General features: G+C 48.7%; 1 protein-coding gene across 1 annotated transcript in view; it reads right to left on the bottom strand.

Moving 5' to 3' along the window:
* LOC146855703 (uncharacterized) overlaps positions 1 to 25825 on the bottom strand; it is a 1104791-nt gene that overhangs the window by 826070 nt on the left and 252896 nt on the right. The window contains exon 7 of the mRNA XM_085653597.1: positions 23167 to 23327. Within this exon, the coding sequence (XP_085509723.1) occupies positions 23167 to 23327 (161 nt within the window). The remainder of the gene's footprint in view (positions 1 to 23166; positions 23328 to 25825) is intronic.

Raw genomic sequence — 25825 nt, 5'->3', positions numbered from 1 at the left:
ACCTTACGGTATTTCCTGGGACATCCTCTTGCGACATACAGGGTTTTTTCTTGGGTCGCGCACCAGTCCACCCCCCCACGCCATCTCCCCGGGTCGGGTGGTTCAGGGCATTTCCACGCCACCGCGATATCACGCTTGGCTACAATCATGGCAGTGTTAAGAAAGATCTTTTCGTTCCTGGTCCCATCCAGTCCGTCCGTGATCCCCAGTAAGGAATGACGCGGGTCGTGGGGAACCGTCCAGCCCAATACCTCCGTGAGCTCCTCCTCAATGGATCCCCAGAATCACGCCAGGCGAGGGCACGACCAGACCATGTGGAAGGAATCAGCTGGAGCGTAGCCACACCTAGCACAGGACGCTTTTGGGCACAGGCCCGCACGATGGAGGCACGAGGGTGTGAGGTAGGCGGCGTGCAGATAGTAAAGCTGGATCAACCTAAGCTTAGCAGACGCTGTGATCGTCTTTGGGGCCATAAAGGCGTCACGCCAATCAGCCTCGTCCAGAGGGCCCACCCACTCCACCCATTGATCCCGCAACCTGTCCAACGAAGTGGGAGTATTATTGATGAGAAAGCGATAAATGCGGGAGAAGCCCCCTCTGCCCAAGTCACCCAACATGGTTTGTGCCTCGGAAGGGCTGTACTCCGGAAGGCTGGTCTCCTCAGGAAGATGCATGCGGAGGGCGTGCCGCAGCTGCAGATATTTATAGAATTGGGATGGGTGAAGGGAGTAGCGGGTCTGGAGTTCCCAAAATGAATGCAGATGGCCATTGGCCCAGACATCCCCAAGCTGCGAGACTCCGATAAGGTCCCATGAGTTAAACCCCCGCAACCCACTAACCTCGCGGAGCCAGGTTCCCTGCCAGAGGGTTGTGCATTGGGTCAGCCTACGTGTCCTGCGAGTGTGGCGTAGGGCCGCCCGCCAGGCCAGCAACGCGGAACGGGTCGTGTCAGGCAACTGAGACGGAATGGATCCTCTGTACATCATGGATTGAATTTTGGGGAGGCCCAGTTCACTCAACTCGAGCCGATATGCTGGGTCAGCCTCAGCCCCCATTAAACTAATCGTGGATTACTAGAAGGCGCGTTGCCAAATAGTAAAGGTACAGATGTGTCATCCCCATACCCCCATCAAAGGAGGGGATTCGGCAGGTGGTCAGGGCCAAACGCGCTCGCCCCACACTCCAATGGAAATTAGTAGCGAGGCTGTCCAGCTCCCTGAACCAGGTTCTGGGGAAGCAGAAAGGGGTGTTTTCAAGGATGTAGTGGAATCCGGGGAGGATCATCATTTTGAACAGGGCGACCCTCCCCAGGGGATTCAGAGGAAGCGTCTTCCATTTTTGGAGATCCTCCTTAGCCCTCTTTACCAATGGAGCTACATTGAGCGACCAACCCAGCTCGGGAAGAAGGGGGACCCAGATCCCCAGATATTTGACCGATTGACGCCGGAGCGGAATGGTGGACTGCCAATCGTAGCAGTCCCTGGATAAGTGTAGTGGGACCAGTACCGAATTCCCGGGGTTCAACCGGAGACCGGATGCTTGCTCAAAGGACTGCAAGATCTGAAGGCACCGCGACCCGGAGACCGCAGGCTCGGCCAGAAAGACCAGGACATCGTCGGCGTACAGGGCTATCTTGTCCACTTCTGTGTTGGGCCATTCTCAGCCGCAGACGCAGTCATCAGCCCGCACCCGAGAGGCCAGAGGCTCCATCGCCAGAGCGAAGAGCAGGGGCGATTGAGGGCAGCCCTGCCTTGTCCCCCTGGCAATAGGGAAGGTCTCAGATAACACCCTCTTAACCAGCACGCGTTCTCGGGGTGGGCGTAAAGAACGCAGACCAGAGACCAAAATTGGGGTCCAAACCCCATCTCGACCAGCACGTCCATTAGGTATGCCCAGTCCACCGAGTCAAAGGCCTTTTCAAAGTCTATGAAAAGGAGGGCTAGGTAGGGAGTAAGGAGGTGCCGGTGGGCCAGAGCCAGCTGTAGCCTACGAAGACAGTGTCTGGTCCTGCGCAGGGGCATAAAGCCACATTGGTCAGGGTGCACCAGCAGGGATAGATAGGGTTTCAGTCGCTGAGCGAGTATGGCAGCGTACAGCTTAATCTCCGTGTTGATAAGGGAGATGGGGCGATAGTCCGCACAGTGGTGGGAGGGCGGCTGGTCTTTCGGAAGGACCACGATGGTGGCGATGTCCATCTCAGGGGGAAAGAAACCTTTCTCAAGAGCCTCGCCAAATAGGTCGGCCAAGTGGGGTACGAGAGTCTCACGATACAGCGCGTAATATTCTTGCAGAAGGCCATCTGGGCCCGGGGTCTTACCCGACGAGACGAGGGAGATTGCTGCGTCAATCTCCTCTCGAGAAATGGGGCGATCCAGATCCTTCTGAGCGATGGGAGTCAGCCGAGGGAGACGCACATGGCCTTGCTCGAGGAAGGCTGAGAGGGATATGCCAGGGGTCCGCGTCACGTAAAGCCGCTGGTAATAGCGGGCAAAGATGCGGGCCATCACCAGCGGATCACTGTGCACTGCGCCCTCATCGTCTACCACCTCTGGGATGATGCGGTTGGCTCTGGGATATGTAGCCAGGCGGTGCAGGATTGTGCCGTTTTTGTCCCCCCAGCCGTATATTCATGCCACTGATGATCTCCAAAGGAGCTTAGCGGCATCTAGGGATAACTACCTGATCTCGGCCCGAAGGTGGGCAAGTTGTCGGGCCTTAGCTGCGTCATCGGACAGGGAAGGGGATTGCTCTAGGCGGAGCGCCTGCACCTCCCGCGAGGTAATCTCCTGCAGCTGCACCTGTCTCTGACTCCGAAGCTGACCCCGTGCAACACCCCGAATGGTCGCCTTCCCCGCCTCCCATAAGGTACCCGGAGAGGCCACCGAGCTCTCGTTGATGAGAAAGTACTGCTTGAGTTCCCTCCCCACCACCTTTTTAAATTCCCTGTCTTGGAGGAACCAAATGTTCAGTCTCCACGTTTGGCGGGCAGAGGGGGGGGGGGAGCCCCTGTACTAAGAAGCTCCGGGGAATGATCAGAGATCCCCCTAGGAAGGATCCGGACATCTACGATCCCGGAGCAGTCAACTGAGGGGACAAAAATTGCATCTATGCGTGCCTGTGTATGGTGCGCTGCCGAGGTGTGGGTGAACTGGGCGACACGGGGGTGCCAGATGCGCCACGCATCGCATAGACCCAAAGACTCGGACCAACTCCGTAGCTGCTTCGCCTGCGCCAGTCTAGTGGTGAAGGGAGGACCCGTCACATCAACAGCCGGGAAAGAGACCGCATTGAAGTTACCCCCAATGACGGTGGATCCCAGGGGCATGTCATTCAGAAGAGCCGCGGTGTGTTGAAGGGTAGCTGTCAGCAGTGAGGGGGGAGAGTAGATGGACATAAGGTTGAGGGGAGAGCCGGCCAACAAGCCACAAAGCGTCACCGATGTGCCCTGAGGATCATCAAAGACTTGTGTGAGTACAAATGGCAGAGTACGTTTGAGGAGAATGGCCACCCCTCGGGAACCCCTGGAGAAGCCGGAATGCCATACTCTATCGTATCCGTAGCGTGCCAGGAAGGGGCAAGAGTTACCCATCAGGTGCGTTTCTTGGAGCGTTTCTTGGAGCGTTTCTTGGAGCAAGAGGACGTCCACGTTAAGGCGCTGCGCGAAGCGCAGAACTGCCGTGCGCTTAACCCGGTCCAACAGACCATTTACATTCCACGATAAAACATGTAGAGACGCCCTAGGGATTTTTGTGTCGGACATGGAGGGTAGAGCGTGGGTCTGGGTCGTGCACCCCCACTAAGACGTGGGAGCGCGTGTGGGAGCCTGCTTCCGCATGGGTGAATACCGGCAGGAAGGTCGCACCCGGCCCCTGATGGGTCGGTGCGAAGTGATCCGTGGTAGCTGAAATGAGAAAACAATACAAACAACAACAGCATAACAAAAACCCAATACCAAACATTCCCCCCTCCCCTCTCCCTAAACTTCTGGAACGGAAGTATCTGTCGACCCCCCATTGTAACAGTACCAAACTAAAACGCTCGGGTTGGTTGCGTGGAGGACCCCTCCATATGGACGGATGAGCATGAGTCGGCTAGTGGATCTAAGAGGTGAGCGTGAAACTCTGTCACTATTCAAGATCCTCGTCAGGAGAGAATCCCACCCATGGACCAAGAAGCAGCAGGCCTAGCACAGTTAATCTCATAGCGTGGGAGTGCGGGAGAGGTACGAGTCAATCCCAGGGGAACCCTCCCGGGTCGGCAATGAGGACGTCCCCGGCCGCTCGGCGACGGATGAATGCCTGGTGCGGCATGGAGAGCCCGAGTGGCAGGAGGAGTCACGGGGTCCAGAGGTTGCCAGACCCGGATACCGCGGCCCGGGACCGGCGCCCCCTGCGAGAGTGCTTGCGCCGCCAGCGCCCCGGCACCCTCGGCCCTGTGGGTTGAGAGCCCGCGGGGCCCAGAGAAGGGTCCCGCCTCTGGCGGAGGGGACGTTCTTCCGTCAGTCATGTCCATGCTACCTGGGGCGTATCAAAGAATTGAGCTGTATTTTGGAAGATGACTCGGAGGCACGCGGGGAACTGAAGCTGGTACTGGAGGCCCTGGGCACGCAGTTTCTTTTTAACGTCCGTATAGGAACGACGTAGATCTTGCACTTCCCTGGTGTAGTCCGGGAATACCATAACAGTATGGTTCTGGAGCCTAAGAGGGCCGTGGGCCCGCGCCGCCCACAGAATGGCATCCCGATCTTTAAAATTGAGGACTTTCAGTATGATGGGGCGAGCGGGAGCTCCCGGGGGCGGCCTGATGGCGAGGGAACGGTGGGCTCTTACAACCACGAACCAGGGGGAGAGAGCGTCCCGGGGCATCCATGATGTAAACCAGGCCTCGACGAAGGCACCCACCGGATTTGACTCAACCCCCTCGGGAAATCCCAACAGGCGGAGATTATTGCGGCAGGCGCGATTTTCAGCGTCTTCGGCATGCCGGTGGAGTTCCTTGGTGTGAGTGCAGAGGCGCGCTACCTGTTCCTTCAATTGCGAGATGTCGTCCCCTGCTGTGGATATGCGGGATTCGGCCTCCGTGAGTCACCCGGTGGCATTGCGGAGATCTTGTCGGAGGAGGGAGATGGCCACCTTGATTTCTCCAATCTTCCCCTCGATGGACGCCTGTGAGGCACTGATGGCCTGAAGGATTGTCTTCAGGTCCGTGTCCTGGGGTGGGGAGGGAGCCCCGACCGCCTGCCCCGGGAGAGCCGGGTCGGAGGTGGTAAACCGGTCCATCTTCGTCTGGGTGGGGACCGGCGTGGGCTTGAGGCCCTTGTCCCTCCCCATTGCCACCAGGTACTCCCACTGCTGCCTGGAGTCCGGGGACCAGGCCGGTGGACCCGGAACCCTAAACGCCCCACACGAGGCCTAGTAATCTGCACCAGTCTGAAGGGCCAGCAAGTGGAGCCGGAGGGCAAACCAAGAGGGCGTGCAGCACGAGGGGACCAGGGCCCGCCGCCGAGCCAAGCGCACGCAGCCGAGTCCGCAGGACCAAAGAGGGTCACGTGCTCTCCAGGAAGGCGCCGGGGGGATGCGGCACAAAGCCCCCGATGGAGGGGGAAGTGTCCAGCTGGTCAACAACCCATGGGGGGTTCCGTGCGTGGGCTAGCCCACCCCGTGTCCAGGGAACGCAAGGCAGTGAAGCGTAGGGTGTGGCGCCCCCGCACCCCGGGTGTCGCCAAGGCAGTGGAGAAGATTATAGCAGGCGGGAGGCACTGCCGGCAGTCAGGGTATGAACTCCAGATCCGGTGCTTCCCATAAGCTGCGCCCAGCTGTCGGTGACGGCGCTGCAGGGACAGATCCCTGAGGAGGAGGGGGCTCTCGTTTCCACGGGGCAGCACCTGCAAAACACCCCCGAGCACCCCCGGGGGGAGCCGGGCAGGACCAGGGGCTCCTGGTGGGGACGAGAGGAGGAGGTTCCAGTACCAACCCCCCAGCCCGCTGCTCGATGGTGCAGCCGAACCCTCAGGCGCGCGCCCCACTCACCAGCCAGATGGATGGTTGGCCATGAAGGACGCCACAAGTCGCCAGGCCGCAGGAGGTTCACCCTTCCAGGGGAGCAGCGGGAGCCCGAATTAGGGCGGATGGTGGCTGGCAACTCCAGAAGAAGGAAGGTGAGGGAAGAGGTGCCTGCTGCCCGACACGTGCAGCCGAAGGGCCCTCTTACCAAGGTGCGCAGGAAGTGGCCAACCCCCAGCAGGGCCTGATGGAGGAAGGCGATGGACCCAGGGAACCAAAACACCGCCACCCGACCTGGTGCCCGCCGCTCCAAGGTCCTCCCTGAGGAACTTCGATTTTCGATCGTGATCGAATCGACCCGCCATCTTGTGCTCCGCCACCATTTTGTGTTGCCATCACTCAGGCAGCACGGCGAACAAAGTCTATTCTGCTTTTTCTGCAGCTTCGTGTCGAAATGGTCTTTCTGCCTCTATTTGCAAAGCTGGTGTTAGGTTTAGCCGAGTACACTAATCCCTGTCTGGTTTTTCTAATCCCCATCTCAACTATCTGTTGGTTCACACTATTCTCTTCTGACTTTATCTTATCGTCTGGCCTTCACTGTCCTCTGCTAGCATTCTCTCGTTTCACAACTGTCCTCCAACACACACAAACGTATCTCGCCACCTGCAAGTTTTGTTACAAATCCGTTAATAAATTAGTTTGAGGGAGGGGTGACAAACACAGTTAGAGAAGAGGTTTCTTCGAGTCATCTGACACTTTTGTTTTCAAATCTCTCCTATTGGTTCTGTGCTATTTTTCCAACTTTCCTTATTGGCTCTTTCTTGTATTTGCTGGGTGTATACTTGGTTAATGTATATAGTATCTATATGGTATAAAAGTTTGTGCGCCACAGAGTGAAGTGGCAGTCTCCTGAGAACCTACCTTGTGTACTTCTGGGACAACTGTACTAGCTGCAGCTAATAAATCTGATCTTCTAACGCCTAACAGAGTGTCCCGTGTCTCTGTGTAGCTGAGCAGGAGAAACCCAGGAGATTAAGGCGTACCCTGCGCCGCCAGGGCCAAAAGGTTCTGGTTCTTCAACTGGCGCCCAACGTGGGGCGGCTTCAGTGGTACCGGTTCTGCCTGAAGGTCGTGAGGAACCCCGCAAGAAAATTCCGGAGGGTTCGCGAGCCACCTCAAGCGGCCCCTGTATGTTGAAAGTGGTCCGAAGGTCTTTTGCAGCGCGGTTACTCCTTCCTGACGGCTACTAACGACTGCTACCCTGACTGCTACCCTGCCTTGGCCCTTTCTTTGATGATGTATGGTAAGGCGAGACGATAGACGGGCCTCTGTTGGTGTGAGAAGACGTCCCTATCTTCGTGGGTCGCGCCCACAATTTTTGTCCTTTGTTTTCTTAGTATTTGTAGTCCTTAGTCTCGACTATTGCAATAATCGAAACCAAGGGTAAGTGCATTTGTGCTGCGTAAACTGAGTTTTACTCCCTTGAAGTTTGTGAACAGTCAGGTGAAATCGCGAGATGCCTGGTCTGACTAAGTTTGGAAAATGTTGTTGCTTAGGTTGTAATAGGGATTCCCGACTTGAGGACTCTTGTCCGATTCCTTCAGTTGGAACTCCCACATATGAGCTCTATTCGAAACATGGTATTGGCCCCATTGCCTTTAACGAGGCATGGACCCGATACACAAAGAAAGATGGTGTTTTAAAATGGCCAGAAAATGGTAGTTTCGATCCTAATGTGCTAGATAATTTGGAAGCAGTCCTATTCAAAAGAAAAGCCCGGCCGGCAATGTTTGACTCTTTCCGCCTTTGGCGTAAGGAAGCCAAACAGAAAGAAATTAAGCAAGCAAAACGAGATAGGAAAGCACAGGGTATGACGATTATACAGGCTGCTCAACAATTCAAAGATGATGAAATTGATAATGCGACTGAAATTTCAGAAAGACAGCATCGCATGGCGATAGACAAATGCTATCCGGTGTTGCCTGTTTCCCCTTCTGAAAACAAGAAAGATATAGAAGAAGATCCCCTAATGTCCCATTTATTGAGGTTGCCTCCGCCCTATGCACAAAGTGCCAATGCACCCCAATTGTTACAGCCTGTTCAGCCGCCAGCGGTACCTCCGCCTGTTCCGGCTCTTCCGCATTTGCCTCCTCCAGTACTACCGCCTCCGCCAGTTTTATCATTAACTTCAACTTCTTTGCCCTCATCTCCTGACCTTAGATCTCCTTCGCCTTCTGCTCCTCCTGCAATTATCGTTTCTCCTCCTGTCAGTTCTCCTAATACTTTGTCTCCAATTCTTATGTCTAATTCTCTGTCTGTGCATAAACGTCTCACAGACACGTTCACTGGTATTCCATCTCCTTTTTTTGGAGCTTTAAGTGTGTCTCCGGCCTTTGCTCGAAGACAGTCTCGTAGTCAGTTCCCAGATTTTGAAGAACGAGAAAGGCTAGACTCTCTCGCACGTAAATGGATCAAGAAGGGTCCTCAATACAGTGTGTCCGATATTATGCCTACTTTCTCACAATGGAATGCGCCTACGCAGAGATATGTTTTTAATGTAATGTGCGATACTCTCATTAAAGAATGGGAAGATGTGGATTCGAGTCCGATCCCACAAGATCTGTTAAATGTCCAGACTGATTTTGATAAAGGACTTGTTGTGGGTTCCAAGGTTGAGAAAGCTGTAAGGACACTTATTTCTTATAGGTCCTTATTGTTCCCTCAGGCTTTTCTTGATTCTGATCCGTCGGTTAGACCAACACTGAAAAGCTATCCCATGAGAGAGGTTCCTCCAGTATGGAAGGAAGAGGTTGCAGCAGTAGGTGCTAATGAAGCTATTCCGGCTCACTTTCAACGTATATGGGTACATATTCCATGGAAACGATCTGAAGTCTTGGCCCTTAAGCAGACTCTACCAGATCCCCGTAAGAACCCTGCAGGTTATTACAAAGAATTATCGCAGACAGTAGATGCTTGCATCATGAATTTAGCTGATATCGACATGTTGATGGGAAATGTGGTCCCACAGACAATATGGGCTAAGATTCGTAAGGAGGATCATGCACAAGAATTAGGTGCTACTTGGGATGTTATAACTACCACAGATAGAGACCAAGTGGGTGGTGCAAAGCCTGAAGCTCTGATTTCGGAACTCCCTGGTAGGATTATTACATTAATCAAAACTATGATGCCTGCATTGAGAGTTAACTGGGATAAATTAGCAGCATGCAAACAGAAGAAAGACGAGAGTGTCTCTGATTTCTTTACTCGTTTTGAGGAGACATTTATCGATCACAGTGGTCAGGATATGGCTACAGAGGGTGGACAGCGATTATTTGTGGACAAATTCGTATTTAATTTGCTTCCCGAGCTGTCACACAAATTAAAAGATTCTGAAAGTTCATGGGCTGTTTCTTCTTCTGCCCAGATATTGGCTACTGCACAATATTATGAGAATAGAGATAAAGAAGAGAAGGAAAAGCAAGAGAAAAAGACGAAAGAATTAAAAACGAAGGTTCTCTTGCAACAAGCTTATCCTCCTCGTTATGTTCCGCCTCAGTTTCAACAACCTCCGCAGTTTCAGAGGTTGTATCAAAAACCTGAGCCACATATTCCGCGACCTTTTTTAGGACCTAATCAATGTGCCTATTGTAGAGAAGAAGGTCATTTTAAGAATAGTTGTCCGGTCTTATTACAGCGCAATGGAGCATTATCTGCTCCACGAGGTCATGCTGGCCTTCAGTCAGCAAACAGAGGTAGAGGTCGAGGTGTGTTGACTCAAGAACAGCATGCCCTTCCTTCTCCCAATTCCGTGAACTATTTTGATCAGCAAAATGTTAGGTCTACGCAATATTATAATGAAGATCATTATATTGAAAATGGAAATGAAAATCTTCATGCTAACTAGGACAGCCATGGACAAAGTAAGGGAGTTATGTCGATTCCAGTAGATCAGAATGGACCTTATGTTAACGTCACTACAATGGGTGTTTCAGAGCCATTTCTTCTAGATACTGGGGCGATGAGAAGTTCTATCATTCATTCCAAACTCCCTGGGGCACCTTTGTCTGGCTTAATGAATGTTTCTGTAGGATTCTCTGGCGCCCCTGTTCGTAACCCAGTTTCTTGTCCTTTGCCTATTACAATTGGCCCATATGACTTGGAAGCTCCACTTCTCTTGATGAATGGTTGCGGTGAGAATCTGTTGGGCTTAGATCTATTGAAAAGAATGCATGCTACGATATATTGTTCTCCTTCTGGTGTACATCTTACTTTAGGACAGAAACTGATTTTTCCAATGTATTTATCCAAAGATCAGTTTCCACCTGAATTGCTTTCTCTTCCAGCAACACTTTGGGCCACGGGTCCGAACGATGTGGGTTGTCTTGAGATTCCACCTTATGTTGTCACTCTCAAGCCTAATGTTGAATTGCCACGCATTCCGCAGTATAGGATTTCCACTGAAGGTGAAAAAGCGCTTTTGGAAATCATTCATGACTTGATTCAGAAGGGTGTGGTTGAGGAAACGAGAGGTAACATATGCAATAGTCCTATTCTTCCTGTTCTTAAACGCACTGATCCTTCTCAGCCACCTGTATATCGTTTTGTGATTGATCTCCGGGAGGTAAACAAAATTGTTGTACCACAGTTTCCCGTAGTATCAGATATCACTGCTTTGTTAACAATGATACCTTCTACAGCGACTTGGTTTTCTGTTATCGATCTAAAGAATGCCTTCTTTAGTATTCCTATTGCAGAAGAGAGTAGGGACATTTTTGGCTTCTCTCTTGGAGGCCGAAGCTTCCGGTTTAAGCGCGCACCTCAAGGTTATTGTGAAAGTCCCTCTATTTACAGCCAAGCTTTAAAAAGTCATCTTGATACTTTTCATTTGCCATCTGGCGCTGCTCTTATCCAATATATGGATGACTTGTTAATAGCTGCTGATTCAGAGGAGATCTGCAAAAATGTCACTGTTGCATTGTTACGCCATTTGTTTGATCTGAATCATAAGGTTTCACCCTCCAAACTACAATACGTTCGTAGAAAGGTTACCTACTTGGGTCATCTCCTATCAAAGGAGGGACGACGATTAACGCCAGAACGAATTCAGGCGATTACGCAAATGTCTGTGCCATCCACACAAAGGGAGGTACGTGCCTTGCTGAGTATCACCTCTTATTGTAGGCAATGGATCCCTAACTTCTCTCTGATAGCCAAACCTCTGTTGGCCCTCACTTTGAAAGATACGCCTCACCCCCTTCCATGGACTGATGAGTGCCAAAAGAGTTTTTCTGATTTACGTACTGCTCTATGTTCCGCTCCTGTATTGGGTACCCCTGATTACAGTAAGCCTTTTACGCTCTATGTTCACGAAAGAGAAGGTTGTGCGTTGTCAGTTTTAACACAGCGATTTGGAGACAAACAGCGGCCATGTGCCTATTTCTCAGCTACGTTAGACCCAGTAGCTAAAGCATTGCCCAGTTGCCTCAAAGCGACAGCAGCAGCAGCAATTTCTATTCGACAGTCTGCTGGAGTAGTGTTGGATAACACTCTCATTGTCATGGTACCACATGCAGTGGATACCTTACTAAATAGAACGAAAACGCAGCATCTTACGAGCGCTCGTCTAACTGGATACGAGCTGACACTGTTGGCTAGTCACGTACACATCAAACGATGTAATACCCTAAATCCAGCCACTCTGTTGCCCCTTCCAGATGAGAAAAGTGTTGAGGAGCAACATGATTGTTTCTTTCGTACTGAAGAAGAGACAAAAGGAAGAATTGATTTGAAAGGCACACCGCTAGAGAATCCAGATGGAACTCTATGGATAGATGGTTCTTGTTTCAAAATGCCTAATGGAGATACAGTTTCAGCCTATGCTGTAACTACTTTGCATACAGTTGTGGAAACAGCACGTATTAGGCATAATTCAGCTCAAGCAGCAGATTTGATAGCTTTAACAAGAGCATGTGTGTTGTCGAAAAGGAAGAGAGTGAACGTGTACACCGACAGCCAGTATGCTTTTGGTGTACCGTTCAGCTTTGGGCGTCTTTGGAAGGAAAGGAGATTCCTTACTTCCCATGGCACTAAAATACAACATGGTCAGTTAGTGACTGATCTCCTTGAATCACTTGCCTTACCCACCCAAATAGCGATTGTGATATGTAGTGCACACAAAAAGATTACGGATGACGTTGGTTGAGGAAATGCATTTGCAGACGAAGTAGCGAAAAAGACAGCGAGAGATGCAACAAGTCGAATGCATGTGGCGGGTCCTGCAAATTGGGTTAAAGAGAGAGGAATGTATGAGGATACAGTGGAAAGTGTACGAGCGATTCAGAACAAGGCTTCAGAGAAAGAGTTGAGCAAGTGGAGAGAAAGTACAGGAATGTTAAATGAGATGGGATGTTGGGTGGAATTATCTGAACACCAACATTGGCTGTTACCAGATGCCTATGTGCTCCCAGTGGTCACTATGGCACATGGTCCAGCCCACTTAAGTGCAAAAGGTATATGCAAACTTCTAGCTCCAGTGTGGCGAAATGAACAAATCCCAAAATGTGCAGACAATATAGTGAAACATTGTATTGTTTGTTTAATGTACAATCCGGGAAAGGGAACCCCAACTCCAGCAGGTCACTTCGCTCTTCCAACATATCCATTTGAGGTGTTGTAGATCGATTATATTCATATGGAGCGATGCAACAACCTCAAATATGTTCTGGTGGTAGTATGCGCCTTTTCAAAATGGATTGAAGCATACCCTCTAAAAGACAATACAGCCTTATCCACAGCTAAAATTCTATTGAAAGAATTTTTCCCCAGGTTTGGTTTGCCGCGCATTGTCTGGAGTGACAATGGGAGCGAATTTGTTGGCCAAGTCATGCAGAAAGTTTGTGTGGGTCTTGGTATCAAACAAAAGTTTCATGCGGCAAATCATCCACAATCAGCGGGTTTAGTAGAATGCTACAACGGTACATTGAAGTTAAAATTAGCAAAGGTTCAAGCTAGTACAGGACTCAATTGGCCCGATGCTTTACCATTAGCTCTACTATCCACCAGAACTGCAGTACACTCTCGTTTGGGACTTAGCCCTTACGAAGTGGTTTTTGGACGCCCGGCTAATGTATGGGGAGTCCCTCGCCCTAAGAAATACTCAGACTTGCCATATCCAATGTTGATTGACTACTTGCATTATCTTACGACTAAATTGCGTGTTCTCCATCAACAGGTTCAGAGTGCTTTACCAGAGGCTTCCACAGACCCAGGTCATTCCATCCGACCAGGTGACTGGGTCTGCACCAAACATTTCCAAAGAACGAGAAATTTGGAGCCCAGATGGAGAGAGCCCCGAATGGTTCTGCTCACCACGAGAACAGCAGTTAAAGTTGAAGGAAAGAAGAATTGGATTCACGGCGTGCATTGCAAGAAAGTGCCTTTGCCCTTACCTTACGATCAATGGGTGCGTAGGGGCATTGGTGACTCTGAGAGCGAGAAGGTTCCACGATTTGTACCCTTTGGTGATGCACGCCTGAATGGGACACTGTTTGAGAAAGAGGACGACGATATTTTACAGGAAGCAATACCATCGCATCGTCGATTAGATACAACCAATCCACGAACATTGTTTCAAAATCAGAACATTCCTGGAAAGGAACGATACAATCTGAGACCTAGACAAAAGAACACTTAAGACTTTTTCCTCTCTTCTGTAGTATTCTGTCCCGGTTGCAGGGTCACGGTAGGAGTCTTAATTGTGACCTGAGTATTGGCAATAGGCCTGCAGGACTTGCAGTGTCATAGGACGGCAGATATTCATAATTGAGTGATCGAGAAAGATTGCCGTGAGCATCCATTAGAAAGATGGAAACTACACAAGACAAAAGAGAGAGAAAGGATGAAATGAAGAAAGAATCCTGTAAATCAATGTACAGTCGTTTTAATATAACCTTATGTGTTATTATATTATTGTGTTTTGTTTTGGCGTTTATAGGTTGGATTGCTTATGCTCTGCAGCAAAAAGTTGTCTCTCCTTCTTCCTCTTCGTCTTCTTCTACTGTCTCTCCACATCTCTTTCATACCCTTCCTCAACATGAACTCATTAGAAGAACTGAATATTACAACAATTCCTTTGTCCAGTTGTTGCATCAACACCAGTTAGTGGTCAATACGACTGACTGTTGGGTGTGTGGACTTATACCACATACCACAGAGAAAGGAATGCCATATTTGGTTCTCCCGTTCTCTTATGAGGCTTCCGCTTGGGCTTATTTTGTCATTTTCTCGAATGCCTACCAAAGTAAGTTCAAACGCTCCATTAGTTCACATATTGGTGGTCCAGATTTTAGTCATACCTCATTAATTAAGGGAATGGTAGCTATGGCTAAAATCATGGAAAATAGTAAGATTTCCATTGATGAAAGAAAAGCGTATACAAACTGGAACGTCACCCATTATGACTACTTGCATGATCTTACGACTAAATTGCGTGTTCTCCATCAACAGGTTCAGAGTGCTTTACCAGAGGCTTCCACAGACCCAGGTCATTCCATCCGACCAGGTGACTGGGTCTGCACCAAAAATTTCCAAAGAACGAGTAATTTGGAGCTCAGATGGCGAGAGCCCCGAATGGTTCTGCTCACCACGAGAACAGCAGTTAAAGTCGAAGGAAAGAAGAATTGGATTCACGGCGTGCATTGCAAGAAAGTGCCTTTGCCCTTACCTTACGATCAATGGGTGCGTAGGGGCATTGGTGACTCTGAGAGCGAGAAGGTTCCACGATTTGTACCCTTTGGTGATGCACGCCTGAATGGGACACTGTTTGAGAAAGAGGACGACGATATTTTACAGGAAGCAATACCATCGCATCGTCGATTAGATACAACCAATCCACGAACATTGTTTCAAAATCAGAACATTCCTGGAAAGGAACGATACAATCTGAGACCTAGACAAAAGAACACTTAAGACTTTTTCCTCTCTTCTGTAGTATTCTGTCCCGGTTGCAGGGTCACGGTAGGAGTCTTAATTGTGACCTGAGTAGTGGCAATAGGCCTGCAGGACTTGCAGTGTCATAGGACGGCAGATATTCATAATTGAGTGATCGAGGAAGATTGCCGTGAGCATCCATTAGAAAGATGGAAACTACACAAGACAAAAGAGAGAGAAAGGATGAAATGAAGAAAGAATCCTGTAAATCAATGTACAGTTGTTTTAATATAACCTTATGTGTTATTATATTATTGTGTTTTGTTTTGGCGTTTATAGGTTGGATTGCTTATGCTCTGCAGCAAAAAGTTGTCTCTCCTTCTTCCTCTTCGTCTTCTTCTACTGTCTCTCCACATCTCTTTCATACCCTTCCTCAACATGAACTCATTAGACGAACTGAATATTACAACAATTCCTTTGCCCAGTTGTTGCATCAACACCAGTTAGTGGTCAATACGACTGACTGTTGGGTGTGTGGACTTATGCCACATACCACAGAGAAAGGAATGCCATATTTGGTTCTCCCGTTCTCTTATGAGGGTTCCGCTTGGGCTTATTTTGTCATTTTCTCGAATGCCTACCAAAGTAAGTTCAAACGCTCCATTAGTTCACATATTGGTGGTCCAGATTTTAGTCATAGCTCATTAATTAAGGGAATGGTAGCTATGGCTAAAATCATGGAAAATAGTAAGATTTCCATTGATGAAAGAAAAGCGTATACAAACTGGAACGTCACCCATTATGTCTCTAGTCTTAGTGATAAAATCAAACAAAGAAAATCTCCGCCCATTTGGACGATTCCTCATCAGGGAAATTTCTGTCTGCAAATTAATTATCGCTCTTCTGACACCATACAAAGAAATAACTGTTCCCAAACGTACGTTTATTCCTCTCAAATCTCGCCTCCTCTAGTGCCGTCCCAAGGCACCTATTTCATTTGCTATAATAGAGCTTACACATGGTTACCCACGGGTTTTTCTGGCACCTGTTATATAGCTTTCCTTCTTCCCCCAACATACACCGCTTCTGCAAACTATCATCGAAACAGATATGGCAGAGGGATTATTGATTCGAAAGACACAGCAGGACAAGAGGGAGGAGATTTCCTCAAAGGATTTCTTCCTTTTTGGGGTCCAATGGCCAACAGCAGAAATATAAGGCAACTGGTCCGTGTCGTAGAGACCACAATAGACATCACTGTAGGAGTTTTAAGTAATGTCACGGCAGAACTACAGGCGGACCGTCTTATGACCTAACAAAATCGAGTTGCCTTAGACTTTGTTCTTGCAGATCGTGGTGGAGTGTGCAAATTGATCGGGTCAAGTTGCTGTATTTTTATACCTAATGACGCTCCGACAGTATACCAAGCTATCTCCAAGTTGCATATAATCTCTGAGTCGATTCACCAGGTCGAAGGAGATTGGTCCTTTTCGGAGTGGTTTTGGGGACTACTGTCCAAATGGGGTTGGAAAGCATTGACATTTCTCGGAATAATTTGGACCATTATTTTCTCCTGTTGCCTTTGTATGCACTGTGGTCCCGCCATCTGTGACCTATGTGCTACTATGTGCATCCCTAAGCCCAAATCGCCAAGAACAGAAAATATAAGAATGATGTTACAGCAACAGCTCGATGACCTCATGGCTATCGACATTGACTCAGATTAACATGAGTCTACCTTGCCTGAGTTCTGGCAAAAGGAGGGTCTGAGGAACTTCGATTTTCGATCGTGATCGAATCGACCCGCCATCTTGTGCTCCGCCGCCATTTTGTGTTGCCATCACTCAGGCAGCACGGCGAACAAAGTCTATTCTGCTTTTTCTGCAGCTTCGTGTCGAAATGGTCTTTCTGCCTCTATTTGCAAAGCTGGTGTTAGGTTTAGCCGAGTACACTAATCCCTGTCTGGTTTTTCTAATCCCCATCTCAACTATCTGTTGGTTCACACTATTCTCTTCCGACTTTATCTTATCGTCTGGCCTTCACTGTCCTCTGCTAGCATTCTCTCGTTTCACAACTGTCCTCCAACACACACAAACGTATCTCGCCACCTGCAAGTTTTGTTACAAATCCGTTAATAAATTAGTTTGAGGGAGGGGTGACAAACACAGTTAGAGGAGAGGTTTCTTCGAGTCATCTGACACTTTTGTTTTCAAATCTCTCCTATTGGTTCTGTGCTATTTTTCCAACTTTCCTTATTGGCTCTTTCTTGTATTTGCTGGGTGTATACTTGGTTAATGTATATAATATCTATATGGTATAAAAGTTTGTGCACCACAGAGTGAAGTGGCAGTCTCCTGAGAACCTACCTTGTGTACTTCTGGGACAACTGTACTAGCTGCAGCTAATAAATCTGATCTTCTAACGCCTAACAGAGTGTCCCGTGTCTCTGTGTAGCTGAGCAGGAGAAACCCAGGAGATTAAGGCGTACCCTGCGCCGCCAGGTCCAAAAGGTTCTGGTTCTTCATCCCCGCGCTGCCAATACCCCCCTGGGGTCCGAGTCAAAGGACAGCGCGGAGACAGGTTAGCATCCAAGAGCCCCCAGTGCAGGTCCAGCGACATTCAAGGACCATAAAGCCCCCACAACACAACACCAGGGGCAGGCGCTGGCTCGGGGCAAAGCTGCCATGCGTAGATACTCAGCCGGGTGGGCCCACAGGTAATAGAAGATGGCGATGCCCAGGTGTCGCCAGGCCGCTCCCGGCTCTCCTCACGACGGCCACTCACTAGCGCCAGAAGAGCGCAGGGTGCCCGGGACCACAAAGCAGGATGAGGCATCGCAGGCAGTTTCCAAAGATCTGGCGTCAGCAGGGTGGCGCGGGCAATCCCAGCTTCAGAGGCAGCACCGGGATGCCAGGAGTGAAGTCCCGATGCCACTCACTGCCGCCGGCCGTCCCCTCCGGGCCACGCCCGGGCCGGCCCTACGTAATAGCGGGTCGCGGCACCCGCACGACTCAGAGCCAGCCTCAGGAAGCAAGGAAGCTCCAATGTCCCCGCGGTGCCCATGGCCGCTCAAGTCTGCCCCCGGTACACTCAGTAGCTCCGGGGCGCTAACGCAGTTCGGGGCCTGGGGCCGAGGGAAGGCTCACGGCCGTGCAGCCACCATCTTGTGTGTGCGACGGGACGGGCTCAAGGCACAGCAGCGGATTCCAGCACCCAGAGGCTCCCGCTGCCACACCTGAATGGAGCTCAGGGGCCCCCGGCAGGCAGGAAAGCAGGTCCAAGGGTAAGGTAATCTCCTGATGGCCGAATACGGAGCGGATGACGGAGGGGTCCAGAGCACTTCTAAATAGCGACCGCCATCTTGACGCTCCCGGCCACACCCTCTCAAAATTAAATGCATTTATGACAAGCTGTATGATACGTTGCATGACATCTTGTAACAGCTCTAAAGCTGATGACGCACCAAAACTTAGTCTTTTGTGTCGGAACAGACCAGTATGTGTATAAAATGTTGTAATGTACCTGCAACTCTCCTCGAGTTCCAACTGATGATATCCTTTATTGAGATCAAGGTGAGAGAAGACATTTGGACTATTCAATTGGGTTATCATGTCAGCGATGTGCGGACCTCAATGTCGTTATCATTCAAATGCCTTGATGCATGTCAACTCAGATGCGTACAGATCTTTCACTGTTCTTTTTGGGCACAACCACTATGGGAGAAACCCAGGGCATTGGAACAGTGGATCGTTCAATTATATCATGTTCGAGCAGTGATTCAAGTTCTTTTTCAACAGCTTCCTGTAAATGAAATGCAGTCCGTCTGTGTCTGTGCGCGATAGGACGAACATCCTTGTTAATGTGCAATTGTTAGGGGTGGGCGGAGTTTGCACAGTTGCACTACATGGAATTCCGCAGAGTTGCATAAAAAGTGGAATTCCACTTTCAGCAAGGTCATTAACGAGCACATGATACCTGCTGTACGAGCCAAGGTTACTTCTCTACATAGTATGTGCACTTTTCAAAATATACCGGCCCACCATATTAAGAAGTATCTCCACCGGCTTAGTTGTGTAAAAAAGTTAATGGTTTACCCTTGCCAGGGACATACCTTTAGAACGGCCACCACAAGTCTACACTCAGTCTCCTGCCTGGACGACCACCGAGCTGACAGCTGTGTTGGTGAAGGCCTGCCCACCTGGCTCATCCTCGCTGGAAGTGGCATCTATGCACGGGGTGTCCACAGGAAGGCTGTATGTGAAGAGCCTACACGCCCTCCCTTGAGTGACACGCTCGTGACATCGATACAAGTGGGATGGCTCTTGGCGACAGATGGTGCCTTGTGAGCTGCTGTGGGGAGGAGTCTGAATCCCGTCGACGGCAGGCCGTCTTCAGGAAGAGTCTGCTTGCCACTGCCAGCACTGATTCACTATACGGGTAACCAAGGTGCCTCTGTACATGGTGTTGCTCACAGTAGGGACACTGGTGTCTTAGGGACTCAGGGGGTCATGATTAGTCTAAAATGTGCCTTGGTTGCAGTTAGGGGTGTTTGCATACACTGCAAGGGCAGCTGGTGCTCACAGATACCACTGGTGCATCTTTTAGTGCTTTTAGTGCTCCCAGACACTGCAGGTGCAGTTGATGGTGTTCGTAAAACAGGAAAGAATTTCTGTTTTTGAAAAAAAAAACACAAAGTCCAGGGGTGCAAGTGAAACAGAAACAGGCTGCTGAGCATCTTCTTCAAAGTCTGCCAGCAAGCAAGGATAACTGTTACTAAGGCAGAAAATGTATGCATGGGACCCTTTGCTTGATGACGTAAAAGTATTCGGCATATCTCCTGACCTTGCTTCCAGCAACCTTAGAAGCATTCCTCCTGCCTGTGTGCGCAATCCTACAGACTTGGTTAGAGGTGGAAGGCGAGCGTGGAAGGACGGGATTGTTGGAAGAAAAATGTGCAAATGAATCACTGGCCTTGTCAGACTATCGGGGCAATCTCAAAACATGTACTTTAATTCTCCTGTGGGGACAGTTAAAGGGATTGTAGGTGTGGCCTGGCAGCCTGGGCAGAGTTTATAGAACTACTTAATTCGCTGTTGATTGTTTTAGGTGTGGGCAGCAGGGGCAAACTCCACCACAGGGTGGAACCAGAGTTTTTTCCTGAACTATGCGCTTCCAGCGGAGCACGGAGTTGGCAAAACTCCACAAACTCTGCTGGCGGAGCGGAGTTCCCTGCCCACCACTAATAATTGTACTTTCAAAGCATTGAGTTTTCCTAACCCGTGTAACAAGAAAGGAACTTGACTTACTATTTTGTGATGAACATTCATGTTATAGTTCACTGATATCAGTTACATATCAGCAGCTGTGATGAAGCTGAGCAAACAGGCACTTGACACCGTACCTTGAAGTAGATGAATGGTTGCTTGTACTATTGTTTTCTTGTGTTTTATTGTTGCTTCAAATGAACCTTGACTTTTTAATTGTGTTGATGCAGCCCATGTATACCCTTTTGTTTTCGATGGCTTAAGTTATGGCAATGGAGACAGTTCATTGTATTTCTCCACAGACATTATGTTTATCGACGCACCACTTGATAATAAAAGTTATGTAGCAACCGTTTGCCTTTAATGTAATCTTTGGACAATATTTGAATGACTTTGGTGCTTTTTCATGTTGACATTTCTGGGACCTGTATTTTTCTTCACAAGCGGCCAGTCCAACATGCGCACATTTTTATGAGGTAAGCATCGACATGGCACTACGATTGTCTTAACCTTCACTTGATGTAGATATTGAAGAACTCTTTGACAATGATTTGGATGACGATCAACTTCGTTTGGTGTCAATTTGTCCCAGCTGGTGTGGTCACTTGGCCCTGTGGGCGTGCGTCACTTTTGAAGTGTTTGGACGGCCATTTTGTCTATGTGCCGTGACGCACTTCTTTATTCTTTTGCCTTGCAATCTGTCACAAAATGATTCTCCTTCTCACAGCCTTTGCACACCTGTTCAATGGCGGGACATTTACCTTCATGTCAAAACGAAACTCCACACCTGAAGCACAACTTCTTCTTCTGTGGAGTGTCCCTCTGTCTTATGCTTACTTTTATGTTCATGACTGACTCACTCTGGGCACCTTCAGCCTTCATGTTAGCAACTTGTCGATCAGCACACTCTTCAGCTCTAGCAGCTATGAGAACTCGCTCCAAGACTAAGAGTTTCTCTCAGCATTCCTCATCTGAAAGAATCTGAGAGGTATCCATCAATAACTCTAAGGAATATAGTTTCCTCATCATTGAATTCATTTATCTTGCAGTGTTTGATGAGAGTATCCAGTCTCTCTCCAAATGTTTCGGTCACTCTTCACTAAAAATGTACCTTTCGTAATCTACATTTGGCTTTGGATTGAATTTGAGATTCAAGGTTTCTTTGATTTGATGGTATGTAATCTCGCCAACTCGCAGCATTTTCTTTAGGACTTCTTTTACATGTTCACTAGCTAGATTCTTAAGGTATTTGATAAACTTCTTGTTATATGTTTCTTCTAGCACATCAATGAAATGATCAAATGACTCTATCCAAGCAGTCCATCTGTTGCCAATATTCAGCTTTTTGGCGGCATTGAATGGTGGTGGTGATTTCAAGAATGTGGAGGCATTATAACCATGTGTGTGTGATTGGCTGACACTGAAAGTGGAGGTCTCTCTGACATTGTCGGCTGTCAACCTCTGAGGCGCTGTGATGTTCAGGCCTCTGGGTCATCTTGGCCAGTCGATGAAACTATGACCACCCTCTTGGTCTCCAAGGGAGCCTTTCTCTTATCTGGAGTTATTCTGAGCAGCCACCCAGCAGTTTTGGTGGTGTGCCGCTTCGGGTATTGACAGCTCTATAAATACAACCCCGGGCACTTCTTCTGGGGCCACTGCACTCAGCTCTCGTTGCTCAGTTCTGGTAAGCAGATGACTGTTTCTTGTATTTGAATGGCTTTGTTTGTAAGAGTCTCTTTGTACTGCCTGACACCTGATTGATCTCTGCCTCGCAGCGCTTCTGATCGCAGCGTTATCTGACAATTTGCTGTCGCTATTTGCAGCTCTTTCAAAATCTGGTTACATTCGCCTTTAGCGTTACCATTCCGTATGATGTATGGCTTTCAATTGTGTAGTAGAGAGGTACCTCTCTTTGCAACTTTTCCAACAGGTTCTCGGCCAACGATGTATAAACTTCTCAGTGTATCTTTTATTAATTTCAAATGCTTGACACAGGCTGGAGTTGTGCTTTGACTCCACATATGCCAGTTGTAGGTTCGGCACTTCGACTGACGCACATGAAGCACACACAAGCAGTTTGCTGGACTATGGCAAAATCTATGGGTGAGCACTGTTGATCTTCAGGTTACATAGCCCCTATCTGGTCGCCAGTTGTAGCGTCCTGCCCAGCCAGGGAACCCACTAATGACAACGCCACACATGAAGCTTAATATAACATATTATTATTCTGCATGTAACCACAAACTCAACATTCTAAACCTGCATTCACTTCACTATGCTCTAACACTTAAGTCACATTTCGATGGAGACCATCAGGAGCCAAAAGGGTTCTGTCATTGCTAATTGACACAACACTACAGAGGGCTAGCAGATGCCAAAGATGGCTGCAACTGCTTGCAGCCTCTGTCCCCCTAGCTTTTGCTCTCCCTTACTTTCCAGTGCTCCTGGTGATCCATGGAGAAAGGCATGAGGAGGACAAGTGCTAAGGTTCATTTGAGCGGAAATTTTAGGAGACACTAGCAGCGATGTGCTTTTTGCATCAGGTGCAGAGATGCATGTGGGGCACAAAAATGACTGAGGCAGTGACGGCAATACCTGAATGAAACCCTGAAGAGTGAACATGGGGTGGAGAGGCATCATGGTTGGTTGAGCGGAGATGGATGTCTCCCAGAAAATAACGCTGTTTCAAACTATCCCAGAAAATACACGCTACGTTGAACACGCTCACACGTTTCTTGTATTTTGGGAATGCTAAAAGAAAAACAAACTAAACCACAAATCCTGTATATAAAGGGGTTGGAACAGATGCCTGCTGTCCCTGCAAGCTCTTCAGCCAGGCAGAGGTAAACTCACACAAATATGAACAATATTAATACTCCTTGGTAAATGTTACCTTTCCTACTGAGAAATAAGTCCAAGTTTAGAAGAAATCATGATTATAGGCAGCACAGTGAGAAGCTGCAGCCTACCTGTCTCTGGTCGTCAGCAGTAAGATGGCCGCTGGAGGACAGTGAATTCAGGATGACGTGGTATCCAGTCACCTCTCCCGTGGCTGGGCTCCAAGTCAGCCTCAGCGAGCTGTAGCTGCGCTCGCTGATGCTCAGGTCCCTGGGACCCAGGATTTTCTCAGCTGAAATTGTAAAAAGATGACAATTACCCTATGTTTTAGTAGAGTGAATTTTTGGGCTGATAGACCGTATGAAAGCTTTATGTTGGTGTTCAGTCTGTAAGAGAGCAGGAATGAGAGAAATATCTGTCTTCTTCCAGCAATATCTCTTTTAATCCATCACACATACATTCTTATTAATTATAAAAATTAAGCACTCTGCAGGTTACCACAGGCTTTATAAACTTCTTTCTATATATGTACAGTCTCCAGCCTCAGCCTACCCATTTTGGGTTAGAACTCGATTTTTAGTAAAGATTTTTCAGCTTCTTTTGTATACTTCGGTCTTATTTTAGGCACTGTGTGGTGTGTATGTAGTTAACCACAGTTTGTTCCTTACAATTAAAATGCCCTGACTAATCGCATGGGATTATTTTGTAAAGAAAATATTTTTGATCCAGCACTCAAATTTTCTACACTACAAAAAAAACATGGTTGTAACCTGGAAGTCTGAAACTGTAACAGTTTTTAAGTTGTAAGTTAATTTAAAATATATTTTTTTCTTTTTTCTCTCACAAAAATACATTTCCAATGGCCCCACCAGATCACTTGTTTCACCCGGTGATACTACGGGTCTCACAGTCACAGAAAAAAATAGCCTGCGAACACACCGCCATGTTTGTAGGTTCCTTTGATCTGCCCAAACCACACTGGTCAGATAACGGCTTCACAACATTGTTTTCCATCAGTGTTTGTGAGCTGTCAACGCGAGAGACCCCTTACCTCTCTAAGTAAAACATCCTCATATGGAGTGGGATTCTTAAATTCCTGACACATGTGACCTTTGTATGAAACTTAATCATACACTTAAAGCAGTTTACCCATTGGACGTCGTAGGAAGACCTCTATGTGGTATTCTATCTACTACTCTAGTCTTGTTACCCTGCCCCACCCAGTCCCTGGGCAAAATGGTCCATCCACCCTTTTCAAAATGCTTGCTTGAGTCGTTCATGAACATAGCTAAAAAGCCCTTCAATCTTACTGGGCCACATTGTGGCTCTTTCCCTAGTCTGCTCACTGTATTTTTTAGGTCTCACCTGGCAACGCAGCGCATGCGCTGTCACCTTGGCGAGATCTATTGGTGTGGGTTTTGCTTCCGAAGGGGGACAGGAGATGTGCACTTGCCCGGACAGCCGATGAGCACGCTCACGGCGTCTCTTCTCTGGCGAACTCAGCTTGCACCCGGACATCAGAAGTGCACTTTCCCGGACAGCCGATGTGCACGCTCATGGCGTCTCGTGCGCTCCCACTGCGCTTTCACTTTCACGCGCTCAAACAATGCCCCCGCTGCACACGTGGCACAGAGTGCTGCCTGTGTAACCAAGGGGGTTCCCATGAAGCTTAATGCTGCTCTCAGGGTGAGAGCCGCTTGCACAATTTTTATAATGACTGACGCCCCACACACTCGCGGGACGCCAGCTTTGTCAATGGAGGAGCAGCACCATCCCTGTTGCTGCTCGGGGTGCTGCTTGCCACCAACCTCAGCGTGGCGCCCACTTTATGGACATTGCACTATAACTTTTAAATATGCTCCCTTCCAGCTGCACGGATGCCGCGCTTCATGGTTCCTGAAGCGGGCTCTGTTCCGGGTGCTTCTTCCGTGTGCCACCATTGTTCCCTCTCCCTCTCCCATGCATGGGTTCCAGCATGCGCTCTGCTCACCCACAAAGTGGGCTTTTGCCCATTTCTAGGCCGTGAAACATTATGGTTGTAACACGTTGTTCATGCTGGCTGGCCCTGGAGTAATTAAATGTGCCAGTCCTGCCTTCTGCTGACTGTAGACGTGCCGTGACACTTACTGAGTAAGTCCATAAACATGCCCGATGTCCCCAACCTTCTGACCTGCAAGCAGTCCTGCTTTCTTTTTAAAACCACCGAAAGACAGAAAGGCTCCCCCACCAAAACCAAGTGTTAGGAATCCATGAAATCAGCTGTGGCCTGGGGTTATTTACAGCTAGATCATTTGTTGGTTTATGTTGTCCTGCACGCGTCTGACCTTGTAGACGCGGCTGGTGGGCTTGACACACGGTTAATTAACAGAGGGCCATGTGAAGTGTTAATAATAGGGCGCAAGCCTTTTAATTACAAAGATTTTCTCTTAAACAACTAATTAATCTAAAATATATATTCTGAAAGAGGATTACTCCGGTTTCAAAATAGTAGCCTCGATCACTGCACTGGAAGAAATTGTGTTGCCCTTCCCAGACCGCAGGTGCACTTTCGGATACTTCTAACATGCCAGGAAATTCACAAAGTGCTGGGGTGCGCATGCGAGGAGGGGAGGGGTTCAGCAGCACTGGCCGCTGTATTTGAAAACAACCTGGAAGCAGATCAAAGAGGTAGGAGCTGAGCTACGGCGCAGAGGCTGCCAATCCTTCAGGTGAGATGGAAATAGCTCAGCAACCCGGCTTTAATACCCCCATTTAGTTATTGCGATTTGTCCATTCTCAGCCGCTGCTCAA

The sequence above is a fragment of the Triturus cristatus genome, chromosome 4_1 (genome assembly GCF_964204655.1).
Source record: "Triturus cristatus chromosome 4_1, aTriCri1.1, whole genome shotgun sequence".
Lineage (NCBI taxonomy): Eukaryota > Metazoa > Chordata > Amphibia > Caudata > Salamandridae > Triturus > Triturus cristatus.
This window is presented reverse-complemented; position numbering and strand designations above follow the sequence as displayed.